Here is a 13,951-nt window from a genome sequence, read left to right on the forward strand (position 1 = left end):
AACAACATCTTGTTCCCAGCTGAGCAGTCTTCCCCCAGAGCGTGCTGCTCAGGGCCCTGTTGCCAAGGATGAGGCATGCACAGCCTCTGTGCACAGCCTGGGCCAGTGCCCCACCACCCCCAGTGGAAAAGAGCAGCTTCCTTAGATGCAGCTTCAATCAACCCCCTGCAGTTGAAAGCCAATCCCCCCTTGTCCTGTCAGCACAGGCCCTGCTGAACACTCTGTCCCCTTCTTTCCTGCGGGACCCTTCCAGTCCTGCAGAGCCACAGAGAGGCCTCCCAGTGTCTCCTCTCTCCAGGCTGAGCATCCCCCGCCCCACTTGCCCAGCAGTCAGTCACATCAGGGCCAGTCAAGGCTGCAGGGTAGCAAATAGCATCAGGAACTGAGAGATGCAAGCTTTAGACCCAGGTTTGCCTCTAAATGTACACAATTAATTACAGTGGAGAAGAAGATGGTGGGACACTGGTTCTGTTCTAACTGGTGATTTATTTTTTCTTCTTTTCTGTCATGCTGACCCAGATTTTTCTGTTTGAAAGGAAGCTTGGCACAATGTCCATTGTCTTCTCCATTCGTGAAAGACCAAGCGGGGTCTGGGCAGGCTGATGATGCAGAGCACAACCTGAAAATATACTAGTGATCCTAAGCCTCGGGGATGCAGCTAAACCCTGCCCAAAGTAATTTCCACAAAGTCGAGCCTGCTTTATATTTACTTGAGTTTGGACAACTTCACCAGTCATTTATGAAAAAGCAAACAAAAAACTCAAACCAAAACAGACAAAAACCCAAACAAACAAACAAACCCATGAAGCAAACCAATCCAACAAATAGATTCAAAACCCCAAATAAAACTACAGGGAATGAGGAGCTAGTATTAGTTGTGAGGATAGCACAGCAGGAAAATGGCTGCTTGCCACAGGATCACCATCAAAAGCCACATAGAACAGCTGCTCCAAAATATACCCAACAGGAGAAATAGAAAAAGTGATGCATGGCAACTTTGGGGGCAGCTCCACATTCAGGTGAAGGATGAGCACGCAGTGGTACAGATCCAGCATTGCCCACCCTCCAGGCTGCTGTTTGCTCCTGGTGAATGCCCCTTGCAGGACTGTGGCCCCTCTCAGTGCAGTGTCAGTCACTCCCAGAGCTCTCAGCTGAGCCACTTACATTTCCAGAGTGACATCCAGTGGGATACCCTTTTCGGTTTGTCTCCTAATGCCACAGGGGTCCTAAACAGTATATGCCATCCCATTTTTGTTCTGTTGATATTGACTGCTTGGTTTTATTTTGTTAGCAGTTTTATTCATTATGAATTGGAATATGATGAAGATACTAAGGAAGTTAGCACTTATAATTAGTGCACATAGCTTAACTGATGTGGCAGCTCATTTAATGCTTGCTAGGAAAGAACTAGAAAGATTTAATGAACAAAACTGGTAAAAAAAGAAATGGGGGATTTGTAATAAGTAGTAATATGTTTCTTCATTAATTAAATCAATGGCTAAATAACTACACAATATAAACAATAGTTAAATAGCCAAAAAAACTTCTTGTGCAGATACATATGGTTGCTGGTTTACTATAGTGCTTTGGGAATTCCATTGTAAAGTTATGCCTTGTGAAAGGAAAGTAATGAGAAGCAGCTGTAATAACAATCCTTAAACTCGCTAGAATTGCTCAGCTTGCAGAAAGTGTATAGTACTAGTAAGAATTGCTTAGCTTGCAGAAAAGTGTATAGTGTTCTGTATAGATATGCCTTATAAGGCATAAGTTCACTCAGCGTTTACAAAGAGGAAGACTAAGGGGGACTAAGCCTTCATCCCACGACCACCAGAAGGCAGAAAAAGACCCCCTAGCAACTGAATGAGCAAGCGCAGAAGACAGATCACGTCATCCCTAAACCCGGAGAAGAAGGCAATAAAAGGTGGACTCAGGGGATAGGAATTTTGTGAGCCAAAGTGGAGCAGAGACTCCGGGCCACCCAGCGCTGTCCTTGCTTATTCTTGCTTGCAAAAATAATAAAGATACTAATTTGATCCTTAAATTCAGTGGACTTGTTTATCACACTGCCCAGACCCTAAACTGCCCCAAATGTGCCCCAGAAATGTCTCCAAGGACCCCAAAGTGGTCCCTTTTACCCTGTCCATGAAAATAATAAAAAAAATATGTCAAAAGATCTAAAAATAGCACTAATTAGCATTAAGAAGGAGAAATAAATGAGCAGTAGTGGTCAATGATTTAATGAAAGGAATTGTTTTATTTAAAACCAATGACAAATAATTTTTTGATTGCTAAAAATGTATTCAATTTTTCACATAAATATCAAAGGTAATGGAAATATACAGTAATACTAATATAAATTTAAAAACTATAATTATAATTTTATAAATTAATCAATCTTATCTATTTTAAAAATGCATAATTTTTATGTTTTGGGATGTCAGTCCCAGGTGGGCCATGTCAGACATGGTGAGGCTGGGATGAGGAGCAGGTTGTCCAAAATGGGTCAGCCTGCAAGGGGCTTGTTCTTCTCCATGCCCAGATCTCCTAGGGAGACATTCAGCATCAAGATCACCTGGGGAATCGTTCTTTCACCTCTTTTCTGAACTGAAAAATAAAAAACCACCCATATGATTAAAACCAACCATCATGCGGTCGGTGCACTTTGAAATCTTCCGCCTTAACAGAACTCCAAACTGACTCCAGTCAGCTGCACAAGCCCTGGAGACTTGAAGACAATTGAAGGGAGACAAAGAGCTCCTGAGGGCTTTCTGTGTTTTAATCAGCCCCGCGGTGGATTTGGGGCTGGGTCCAGGAGCCTCAGGCACTGAGAGAAGGATGAAGAAGCTGCTCAAGGAGTCAGCAGCAAAACTCCAAGTGCCTTGGAGCATGGCTGGGCCCCAGTGAGGGCAGGGAGTGCCAAAGGCTCCCCAGGGACTGCTGAGAGCAGATCCTTGAGGCCAGGAGTGCAGGGAGCCCAAGGCTCTGGGCAGGGAAGTGCAATGCTGAGCAAGGCCTGGGCTGGCTGGGGGAAGCAGAAAGGCCAAGCCCTGAGCCCAGCCTGGGCCAGCAGGGCCTGTCCCTCACGGGTGGCTCGGGGCTCTCTGTGGGGCAGGGGGATGTCAGGGGCAGCAAGGACAAATGCCATCAACCTGCAGCCCCTGCCAGCCTGGCCAGGGAGGCCGGGGGAGAGCCAAAGTGCAGCCCCTGCCAGGAAAGTTCCTGCTGTGGGGCCTCCAGAGGCGCTGCCCGAGCTCAGGGCACAAAGGCCTGGGTGCCTGTGGCCCTGCCAGCCCTGCCCAGCCCTCGGCCATCTGTCCTGGAGGCTGTGCCCCTTGTGCGTGCTGCTCCTGTGCCCTGGCCAGCTGCACTCACCCCTCTCACTGTGCCCCAGCATTTCTCAGCCAGCGTTTCTGTGCCCTCCCTGGGCTCCCTGCACCCAGCGCTGCTGGCTCCTGGCACACAGAGCCGGCCATGGCCCAGCCTCACGCTGCCACACCTCGAGCACCACAATTCCACGCTGGCAGGGACTTTGCTTTCTCCTCAGCTCCAGCCTGAACCTTCCAAGCTGCACTTTGGGGAGATTTCCTGCAATTCCCACTCGCAAGGAAAGCTCTGTCTGCTGCTGTTCATGAACAGAGAAGGGCTGGTGGGAGAAGTGCTGGTCAGAGGCTGTTTAGGGCACAGTCATAATGAAATTATTGACTTTTTAAATATTCTGTAAAAGAAGGAGGGGCATCAATAAATCTTCTACACTGGACTTTTCAGGGCAGACTTTGGCCTATTGAGGATGCAGATTTGGGGAGTACCAAATCAGGTATTGATTTTTTAAAGACAAACCGCCCTTAAAAACAACTAGTTCCAGGAAGGATGGAAACACTTCAAAAAAGAAATCTTGAAGGAGCAAGAGTAGGCTGTCCCTTTGTGCAGTAAGATGACCCAGAGGGGGAAATGACTGGCCTGGCTGGGCATGGAGCTTTTCAAGGAAAAGGGGGATTAAAAAGGGATTAAAAAGGATATTTTTAGGGGTTAAAAAGAGGGTGCACCACCTGTGGACATAGAGGCAGGTAAATCAAGAAATGTTTAAGGATGTGGTTAGGTCATGCAGAAAGAAAATTAGAGAGGTAAAAGCTCAGTTAGGACTTAACTTGGATACTTCTGTGAAGGTTAATTATTATGTTTTTAAAGTACATTAATGGTAAAAAGAGGGGTAAGGACAACCAGCATTTTTTATTGTGGGGTATATAGTTACCAAAAATGAGTAAAAAGCTGAGGTACTTCACCCCTTCTTTGCCTCAGTTTTCAACAATAAGACAGGCCATCCTCAGGACGAGTGTTCTCCTGAGCTGGTAGATGGGCACAGGGAGCAGAACAGCCCCCTGCAATCCAGGAGGAAGCAGCTGGGGACCTGCTGAGCCACTCAGGTGCTCACAGGTGTCTCTGGGAGCTGATGGGATCCATTCCAGTGGGATGAGGGAACTGTTGGATGAGCTCCCCAAGCTGCTCTCCATCATTTACCATCAGTCCTAGCTCAGCAGGGAGGTCCCAGAGGAGTGGAGGTGCCAGTGTGAGCCCATCCCCAAGAGGGGCTGGAAGGAGGATCTGGAGAACTCCAGGCCTGTCAGCCTGACCTGGGTGCTTGGCAAGGTTATGGAACAGATCACCTTGAGAGCCATCACAGGGCACCCACAGGATGGCTGAGGGATCAGAGCCAGCCAGCGTGGATTTCAGTATCTGCATTGATAGTCTGCATGAGGGGACTGAGTCCAGCATCAGCAAATTTGCAGATGACACCAAGCTGGGTGTGAGTGTGGATGTGCTGGAGGGTAGGAGGGCTCTGCACAGGGCCCTGGACAGGCTGGATCCAGGGCCCAAATCCAACAAGGTGAGGTTGAACAAGTCCCAGTGCTGGGACCTGCACTTTGGCCACAACAACCCGTGCAGCACTACAGGCTGGGGACAGAGTGGCTGGAGAGCAGCCAGGCAGAAAGTGACCTGCAGGGACTGATGGACAGCAGGCTGGACATGAGGCAGCAGTGTGCCCAGGTGGCCAAGAAGACCAATGGCTCCTGGCCTGGATCAGGAATGGTGTGGCCAGCGGGAGCAGGGCAGTGATTCTTCCCCTGTGCTCAGCACTGGTTGTGCAGCACCTCGAGTGCTGTGTCCAGTTCTGGGCCCCCCAATTTAGGAAGGACATGGAGGGACTGGATCATGTCCAGAGAAGGGCAACAAGGCTGATGAGTGGTCTGCAGCACATGTCCTGTGAGAAGCAGGTGAGAGAACTGAGTTCATTTATCCTCCCCTGAAGAGGAGGCTTCAGAGAGACAAGGCGGTGTCAGGGCACAGGTTGGACTTGATGATCTCCAAGGACTTTTCCAACCTTACTGATTCTGGGATTCTCTGAAACCACCCTTGCAACAGTTGCACCAAGAGCCCTGGGCCTCCTCTTCAGAAGCTGCAGCAGCCCAGGTCCCTCAGCTTCCCCTGCCAGCCCCAAAGCCCATCCTGTCAGTCCTGCAGAGCCTCTGCAGCTCCTCCTCATTGCCCAGAACAGGGAGCCCCACAGGCAGACACAGCAGCCCAGATGTGCCCCCTGGCCTGGGGTGCCTCTGGCAAGGGAGCAGCACCAGGCACTGCAGGAGCCTGCAGACAATTCCTGCAGCACTTGGAGGATGATCCTGCTCCCCAAGGGATGTTCCCATGGTGCCAAGTCAGGAACTGCAATGGGGAGTGGGACCAGAGAGGAAAGGGCAAACAGGGATGACTGTTTACAGGAGAGGGAACAGGGCTGGGCAAGAGGAAGAAATTTGGACAAAAGAAGCGTAAGGAAAGCAAAGGAAATGCTCAGGGCAGTTTGGGGATGGCTGTCAGGCAGCCCTGGCTCTGAGCAACAGCGTCTGCAGTGGCACAGGAAACTCCCAGCTGATGGGAACAAACTTTCTGGCTGACTGCAGAGGCCAGGACAAAGCTGAGTGGTTTCCCTGCTGTCCCCCAGCCCTTGCTGGCCCCAGGGGCTGATGGCATTTGTGCTCCCTCAGGTTCATGTCCCCACAGCAACAGCATGGGGGTGCTCCCGCCTGCTCTGTGCAATGCAAACAGGGGCTCCTGAGCCAGTGCTGCCGTGTCTGTGCCTGCAAGGATGCGGCACCTGTGTGAACTGGGGGAGAGGCCAGGGCTGCAGAGGGGGGATGTTGTTGGCAGCTCCATGAGGACGCTCTGGGACGCTGCCCTGGGCTGTGCAGCGCACTGGGGATGGATCAGACCCTGCTCTGCTGCTCCTTCCCGTCTTCCCCAGGGCCCTTGCAGAGCCCTAGCCATGCTGTTTGCCCCCAGCCTGCCCACGGCCAGCCTGGGGCTGCTCGGCCTGGGGCTTTTCTGTGCTGAGCATTGGCCTGGCCGTGTTCTTGAGAGAGCCTGGGCAAGGAGCCTGCAGCCCCCAGGGCCTGGCCTGAGGCGTCAGCGCTGCCCCAGCAGTGCCCATGGCCTGTCCCTGCTGCAGCCCCGGCACTGCCACCCCCAGGACTGTGCCCGGCCCCGAGAGCACTCAGGCCCTGCAGCAACACCAGGGCCACCAGGGCAGCGGGGCAGGGCCACGGCAGCAGCACTGGCAACACCAAGTGCTGCTGCTGCTGCTGGGCACAGCTGCTGTGCCAGCACTGATCTGCCCCAGCTCTGCACACAGACATTGCTGCTGCAGCTCCAGAGGAGGCAACAAAAGGGCATCTCTGCAGAAAACTCTGCTGGGAGATCCTTTAGTTTCTTTTAAGCCACCGAGAATGCAGCCCCTCACTGTCAACGGTCTGTGGCCACAGTGAACGTGGAGAGAAACAAAATGAACAAAGGCACAAACAATGACATTTCTTTGTGGAATGAAGTATAAAAGTAAAACAAAAAAAAAAAGGAACCTCCAAAATGAAACCAACAAAAATTGTCAAAGTTTATTTTTATTACAAATGATTTGTGGAAATTTGCCAGCAGTTCAATGTTTATGAAAGCATCGAGTTATCAGTCCCCACACTGCAGCCTTGAGCTCCTGTTTCCTCAGGCTGTAGATGAGGGGGTTCAGGGCTGGAGGCACCACCGAGTACAGAACTGACACTGAGAAATCCAGGGATGGGGAGGAGATGGAGGAGGGCTTCAGGTGAGCAAATATACCAGTGGTGATGAACAGAGAGACCACGGCCAGTTGAGGGATGCAGGTGGAAAAGGCTTTGTGCCGTCCCTGCTCAGATGGGATCCTCAGCACAGCCTTGAAGATCTGCACACAGGAGAAAACAATGAACACAAAACAGCCAAATACCAAACAGGCACTAACAGCAATGAGCCCAAGTTCCCTGAGATAGGATTTGGAGCAGGAGAGCTTGAGGATCTGGGGAATTTCACAGAAGAACTGGCCCAGGGCATTGCCATGGCACAGGGGCAGGGAAAATGTATTGGCCGTGTGCATGAGAGCAGTGAGAAAGGCACTGGCCCAGGCAGCTCCTGCCATATGGGCACAAGCTCTGCTGCCCAGGAGGGTCCCGTAGTGCAGGGGTTTGCAGATGGACACGTAGCGGTCGTAGCACATAATGGTCAGGAGATAAAACTCTGCTGACATGAAGAACATAAAGAAGAAGAGCTGAGCAGCACATCCTGTGTAGGAGATGGTCGTGGTGTCCCAGAGGGAATTGTGCATGGCTTTGTGGACAGTGGTGCAGATGGAGCCCAGGTCGCTGAGGGCCAGGTTGAGCAGGAAGAAGAACATGGGCGTGTGCAGGTGGTGGCCGCAGGCTACGGCGCTGATGATGAGGCCGTTGTCCAGGAGGGCAGCCAGGGAGATGCCCAGCAAGAGGCAGAAGTGCAGGAGCTGCAGCTGCTGCGTGTCTGCCAATGCCAGCAGGAGGAAGTGGCTGATGGAGCTGCTGTTGGACATTTCTTCACTCTGGGTATTGTGAGCTATTCAAAGACAACATTGATAATCTGGACAAAGTACCTTGAGTCAATCCTCTGCTAATTTCTTACACAATCACTCAAAATTGCTTCTCTTTCTTTGGGGAAATTTCATTTACTTTTTTTTTTTTTTTTAATTTAGGTTTGGCTGCTAAGTAAACACGTGTTTTTTAGAAGGGGCAGATATCTTGTTCTTAGCACTACTCTCAGCCTGAACACTGGGGAGCCCAGAAGGAAAACAGGGCTCCCTGTGCCCCAGAACAGTCAGACCTGCTGGTCCCACACAGGAGTCCTTTGTTCATTTCACCTGCCTCTAGTACAGGATGGACAAATTTAAAAGTGTACTTAAAAATAACGTGGCCTTTTTGAACACTCCAGTTTCAAAATCAATCTCTCCAAACCCTTCTCTCTTTCCCTGTGCAGCTGGACAGGGAGGGATGCCAAAGGTTGGTCTGGCTGTCTGCTGCCTGCAGTTGTGCCTATTTGGAGCTGTTTCTCTCTACCCGAGCCTTGTCCCTGCCAGTGCTGCCAGAGTCCAGCCCAGCCCTGGGGGCTCAGCTCTGCCCTGCAGACCCCTCCCAACACAGGGAACTGCCCAGGGGCATATCCCTGGCAGCAGGGCCTTAAGGGCAGGGCAGACAAACAGAGATGCTGCAAGCCAAGGTGCTGCTGCTGCTGTCTGTAGGGAGAGGAGGCTGAGGAGGCAATTTCTGATGGAGATCTGAGGCACATCTGCTCATGCCCAGGCTGACAGTGCAGGAGTCTCAGTGACACAGCCAAAGCTGACAGCCCCTTCCCTTTAGGAGAAAGCTGAGAGCAGCACTGGCCATGCAGCACAATCTCCACAGCAGGGAAACCCCCCCTGATGGGGGTTGCTCCTGCCACCTCCAACTTCTCCCCTGCAGTGTCCATGGGGAGCTGCCAGGCAGGCTGAGAGCTGCCCCTGGCAGGTGGCACATCCCCTGGGCTGGCCAAGAGCCCTGAGGGCTGCAGGACCTGCTCTGCAGGACAGCCCTGGCAGTCCTGGCTGCAGCCCCAGCTTCAGCCCCTGCAGCCATCCCTGGCAGCAGGAGCCATCCTGCCCTGTCCCTCTGAGGGTGCCCAGGGCAGCCCTGCTCTGCAGCACATCCTCCTCCTCCTGCTCCCCTGCCACAGAGAAATTGGGAGAGTCCTCCTGGCACATCCCTCAGGCTGTGGGGTGTGCCGGCTTCAGGAGATCCCTCCAGGAGCACAGGGGACATTGCCCTCCATCCACTGACTCACCATGTGGAGGGCTGTGAAGATCTTTCCCCAAGTGAAGTTTCAGCTCAATGACTTCCTCAGCCTGTCTCTGCCTGCCTCCTGTCCCCTCAGTGCCTGCAGGCAGAGCCCTCAGCCCTGCTGGGCTGGGAGAGGAGCTGGTCCTGGGAAGAGCTGTTCCTTTAAAGCTCAGCAGCACAGACACAGAACAAAGACTTTAATGACCCTCTTGGGACTTGGGTGTTGTTTACATCAGACTCAGTCCCTGAGAGAGCCTTCCAAAGACTTCTCCAGAACTCAAAGTTAAATTGAAACTCCAAAGTTTCTTGAAGTTTTAATGGGTCCCACTGAGGGACACAACTCATGTGAAAGTGTCCCCAGGTTCCAGTCAGAGCAGAACACTGGAGGCAGTGATGACAGCTGGGGACAAACAAGGGAAAGGTGTCTCTGGTGCTGAGCAAACCTGGATGTGTTTCAGGAATGCAAAGGGCCAAGGCCTGAGCCCCAGCCCCTGGCCAGGCAGATCCTGTTCCTCCCTCCTTGCTCAGGACTCTTCCCAGGATGGGCACTGGCATGTGGGGATGTGCAATGCCAAGGGCAGCACCATGGGGCGGCCCCTGCCAGGCTGCTGAGCAGGGACAAGCAGCCACCCTGTGATGTCACACAACCCCTTGGATGTCACATAGCCACCTGTGATGTCACAGCCCACTCTGGGATGTCATACAGCACCCTTGTTTTGTCACAGAGCCAGTTCTGGGATGTCACCCTGGAATGTCATGCAGCTGCATTGTGATGTCCCAGAAGACTCTGTGATGTCAGAAAGTTGCTTTGTGATGTCACAGTCTGTTCTGTGATGTCACAGTCTTCTCTATGATGTTACACAGCCACCTAGTGATGTCACAACCCACTCGCTGATGTCACAGAGCCACCAGCTGTTACGTCCGGATCTGCTCTATCGCCTCATACCCTACTCCATGATGTCACAGACAGCTCTGTGATGTCACAACCCCCTCAGTGATGTAATAAAACCCTCTCTGTTATGTCATGCTGCCACTCTCTAATGTCACAGCACACACTTTGACCTCAGTCTCCTCTATGATGTCATACAGCCATGCCATGATGTCACAGCCTGCTCTGTGTTGTCACACAGTCTCCTCTATGATGCTGCAGCTGCTCAGTGACCTCACACAACAAACTCTGTGATGTCATAACCCAACCTGTGACCTCACACAGCCCACTCTGTGCTGTCACACAGCCCCTTGCTGACATCACAGCTGCTCTGTGCCTCTAGGACACAGCCACAGAGGTGCCGCTGTGACACAGCCCCCTCTGGGACATCCCCCAGCCCCTGCCAGTGCTGAGCCCCTGTCAGCTCTGGCTGTGTCCTGCTGGTGTCCCTGAGCTGCCCTGGCAGTGCCCCAGCCCTGCTGGGCTGTGCACAGGAGCTGCTCCTGGCCAGAGCTGTCTCTCTGCAGCGCTGCCCTTGCCAGGAGCTGCCTCTGGGCCAGGAGCCCGGCCCAGCTCAGCAGCACAGACACAGCACAAGGACTTTAATGACCCTCTGGGGCTTTGGTGCTCTTTGCATCAGACTCTATCCCTCAGAGTGTGCTCAAAAACCTTCTCAAGAACTTAAAATCAGATTCAAAGTCCGAATTTGTCTAACTTTTAATGGTTCCCACTGAGGGACAAAACTCATGTGAAAGTGTCTCCAGGTTCCAGGTAGAGCAGAACACTGAAGGCACTGATGAACTGATGACAGCTGGGGACAAACAAGGCAAAGGTGTCTCTGGTGCTGAGCAAACCTGGATGTGTTTCAGGAATGCAAAGGGCCAAGGCCTGAGCCCCAGGCCCTGGCCAGGCAGATCCTGTCCCTCCCTCATTGCTCAGGGCTCTTCCCGGGATGGGCACTGGCATGTGGGGATGTGCAATGCCAAGGGCAGCACCATGGGGCGGCCCCTGCCAGGCTGCTGAGCAGGGACAAGGAGGCAATGAGGCCCCAGGGCTGCAAGGGTCACTTGTCTCCTGCTCCTGGCTCAGGCCCAGGGCCAGCAGCCATGGCCAAAGTGCTGCCCAAGTTGGCTCTGTCAGGGCCTTGCAGCTGCTGCCCATCCCTGTGCCCTGTGCAGCCCAGGCTGTCCTACGGTGTCCCTGCCCTGCGCCTCTGTCCCTGCAGGCTGTCGTCATCCCCGGCTGCCCCACCTGGCTGGCCCCTTCCTTTGCTGACAGCTCTGCCTCCTGCCTGCCTCTGTCTGCCCACACAAAGCCTTGGGCTGCTCCAGGCTTTTTCTGGGGGATGTGTTGCACCACAGCCCTGCCCTGGGAGGGAAATTCCTTTCTCATGGCGTTCAGTCTGGGCCTCCCCAGCTGCCCTTGGTGCCATTGTTGCCTTCTCATGCTTATATCCTATATGAAGAAAAGCTCCAGCCTCTCTGAAAAACCACCCTTCAATCACTCCCAGGCTATTACTGTTATGTCCTCAGTCTCCACACTTTTGAGCCCAGAGCCACCACCTTCCACCTGCTGCCTAGGTGATGAGGCCTCCAAACCCCATCTTGAGAGATTTCTGGGTCCTCTCCAAAGTCTGTGAAAATGGAAAAATAGTGGTCAAAGTTTTTTTCTCCCAAATCTTGCAGTGACAGAACAAGGCTCAATATCTCTGAACTGAATGAGGGTGGATTTACTTTTGTTAAAAGGAGGAAATATTTTTCAATTATGAGAATGGCACAAAACTGCAACTGTTTTTTCCAGAGAAGCGGATGCCCATCTCAGGAATTATCCAAGAGCAGGACCTTTGTGCAGCCTGACCCAGTGAAACACCCTCATCCCCAAGGACAGAATTCCTGTTGTGTGGGTTCTCTGGTGTGCTGGGTGCCCTCACAACGCTTCTGGCCAGAATGTCTGCTGAGGGCAGCCAGGCTGCTGCAGGGGCAGTGACCTCACAGCCATCACCATGGCAGCCCTGTGCCCTGGGCCTGGCTCTCCCCTTTCCTCTTCCCCTGCCTTGTCTCTGCTGGCATGAAGAATTTTCTCATTCATATCTTGTCCCCAAGGTGCTGGGGCCAATGGCTTCCCAGGCAGGCTCCTGGAGCAGAAGTGGCTTTTCAGAGCCCGGCCAGAAATGAGCCCTGAGGCAGCAGCTCTGCAGTGCTGGCCACCAGGCCGGGCTGCCAAGGGAGGCTTCTGGCCATGGCCTGCAAGCAGCTGCTGCTGCCAAGGTGCCTTTGGTGCCTCAGGCTCTGCCTGGCACAGCTCCCAGCACGGCACTCTGCCCTTGTGCCCGAGCCCTTCCCTGTGCTGGGGCTGGCCTGGGGCTTTTCCTGCAGCGGGACCTGCCCTGCTGATGGCACAGGAAAGGCAGTTCCTGCTGGAGCAGGAGGCTCTGCCTGCAATGGGCTCCAACATCTCCAGCCAGGCCCTATTTGCAAAGCCCCAGTGGGAAATGAAGGAGGGGGGGGTCATGCTGCTTTTGGGGGGAATAATGCTGAAAGCAGACTTCTCCATCCCAAAATTCGACATCCTGAGATGGAGAGGAAACTGTGGCAGGGATGGAATAATTCACAGAGAAAGGAACAACCAAAGGACACCACTGAGAGCTTCTGCAGAGCTGCTGACCTGGACCAGCCTGGGCACATCTGACTGACAGGGCAGCACTTCAGACTAGAGAAGCCCCATCCCAGATTTTAACAGCAGTGTCTCCTGACATTTCCCTACTTGGGGGTGTGGTGATTCCTCCCTACCATGGGGACACCGCTCAAGGTCACTGTTCCAGGCTGAGCCAAAGGAATTTGCCCACGATCATTAGTCTCGGGGAGCGACATTAATCTCTCTTAAATAACTGATTTTGCTTTAACAGAGTTGCTTTGAAATCACTTCCAAGTACTCTATACAATATAATATGTTATAGCTCTTATATATTGGTGTAAATATTTCTGATTAAGATCATTTTGTCTCATCACTGCTATAATAGATATTTATATAAATATCTCTGGTTTGCCATCGTTAATCCTGTGAAACAAATTCTATAAAGGTGGTTTGACGCTGGCACAATGCCAGTGCTCCCATGAAAGGTATATTTGCAAAATGGTTACTGTGAGATGTGACCTGGAAACAGAGCAAAGCAGGCTCCAACTTGGGAATGGAGCGGAAAAAAACCCAACACTTTATTAATCTACAACATAGAGACAAAAGGGGAAAAAAGGAAAAAAAAAAAAAATTACACACGACAATCCACAATGGAACACTTCCAAAACACTTTTCCTCCTTCTACCTTTCTAACACTCAATCCTCTCTAACACTCACTTCTCAGTCCAATATCATCTCTCACACAACCTCCCCCAGTTCATCAGAAGAGAGGAGTCTCCCTCTTGCACCATGGGCCTCCCCAGGAAACACAGTTGGAACCTCCTGTGCTTCCGTGTCACACGTGGCAGCCGCCCGGAGAGAATCTGCCCTGGTGACCATCTTCCTTCCATGGCCAGTCCTCTCACCACTGTGCATGGATCCAAACTGCTTCTTAGGTCTTTTTAAGAATGCTTTACTCAGTTTGAAGAAGTGGCAGCCTCTCACTATTTGGGACACCTGTCCCCCCCTTATTTCACCCCTTGGGGCCAAAGGGCCTTGTGAAACAGAGATCTTTCTCCTCTGAAGGCAGAGGGCTCCACCACACCCTCCTCATCAGTCTCTGTTCCCTCTATTTCTTCTTACAACAGCTTTGTCACTTTTGGTTTTTGGCCAACTGCCTCCCCCAAGGTACAATCTCTACATTACAGGAAGAAATTGGTTCTGT

The 13,951-nt window shown here is 52.2% G+C and overlaps 1 protein-coding gene and 1 pseudogene across 1 annotated transcript; both read right to left on the reverse strand.

Moving 5' to 3' along the window:
• LOC135305609 (zinc finger protein 850-like) overlaps positions 1-13,951 on the reverse strand; it is a 398,104-nt pseudogene that overhangs the window by 317,981 nt on the left and 66,172 nt on the right.
• On the reverse strand, positions 6,977-7,672 carry LOC135305996 (olfactory receptor 14I1-like). The gene has a single exon (XM_064429568.1). It carries the CDS (start codon positions 7,670-7,672, stop codon positions 6,977-6,979), a length of 696 nt encoding a protein of 231 aa, XP_064285638.1.

This window comes from Passer domesticus, chromosome 8 (genome assembly GCF_036417665.1).
Source record: "Passer domesticus isolate bPasDom1 chromosome 8, bPasDom1.hap1, whole genome shotgun sequence".
NCBI classification, from domain to species: Eukaryota; Metazoa; Chordata; class Aves; order Passeriformes; family Passeridae; genus Passer; species Passer domesticus.

Coding starts and splice junctions, on each gene's coding strand:
- LOC135305996 (XM_064429568.1), bottom strand. CDS start 7,672: ATGCACAATTCCCTCTGGGACACCACGACCATCTCCTACACAGGATGT.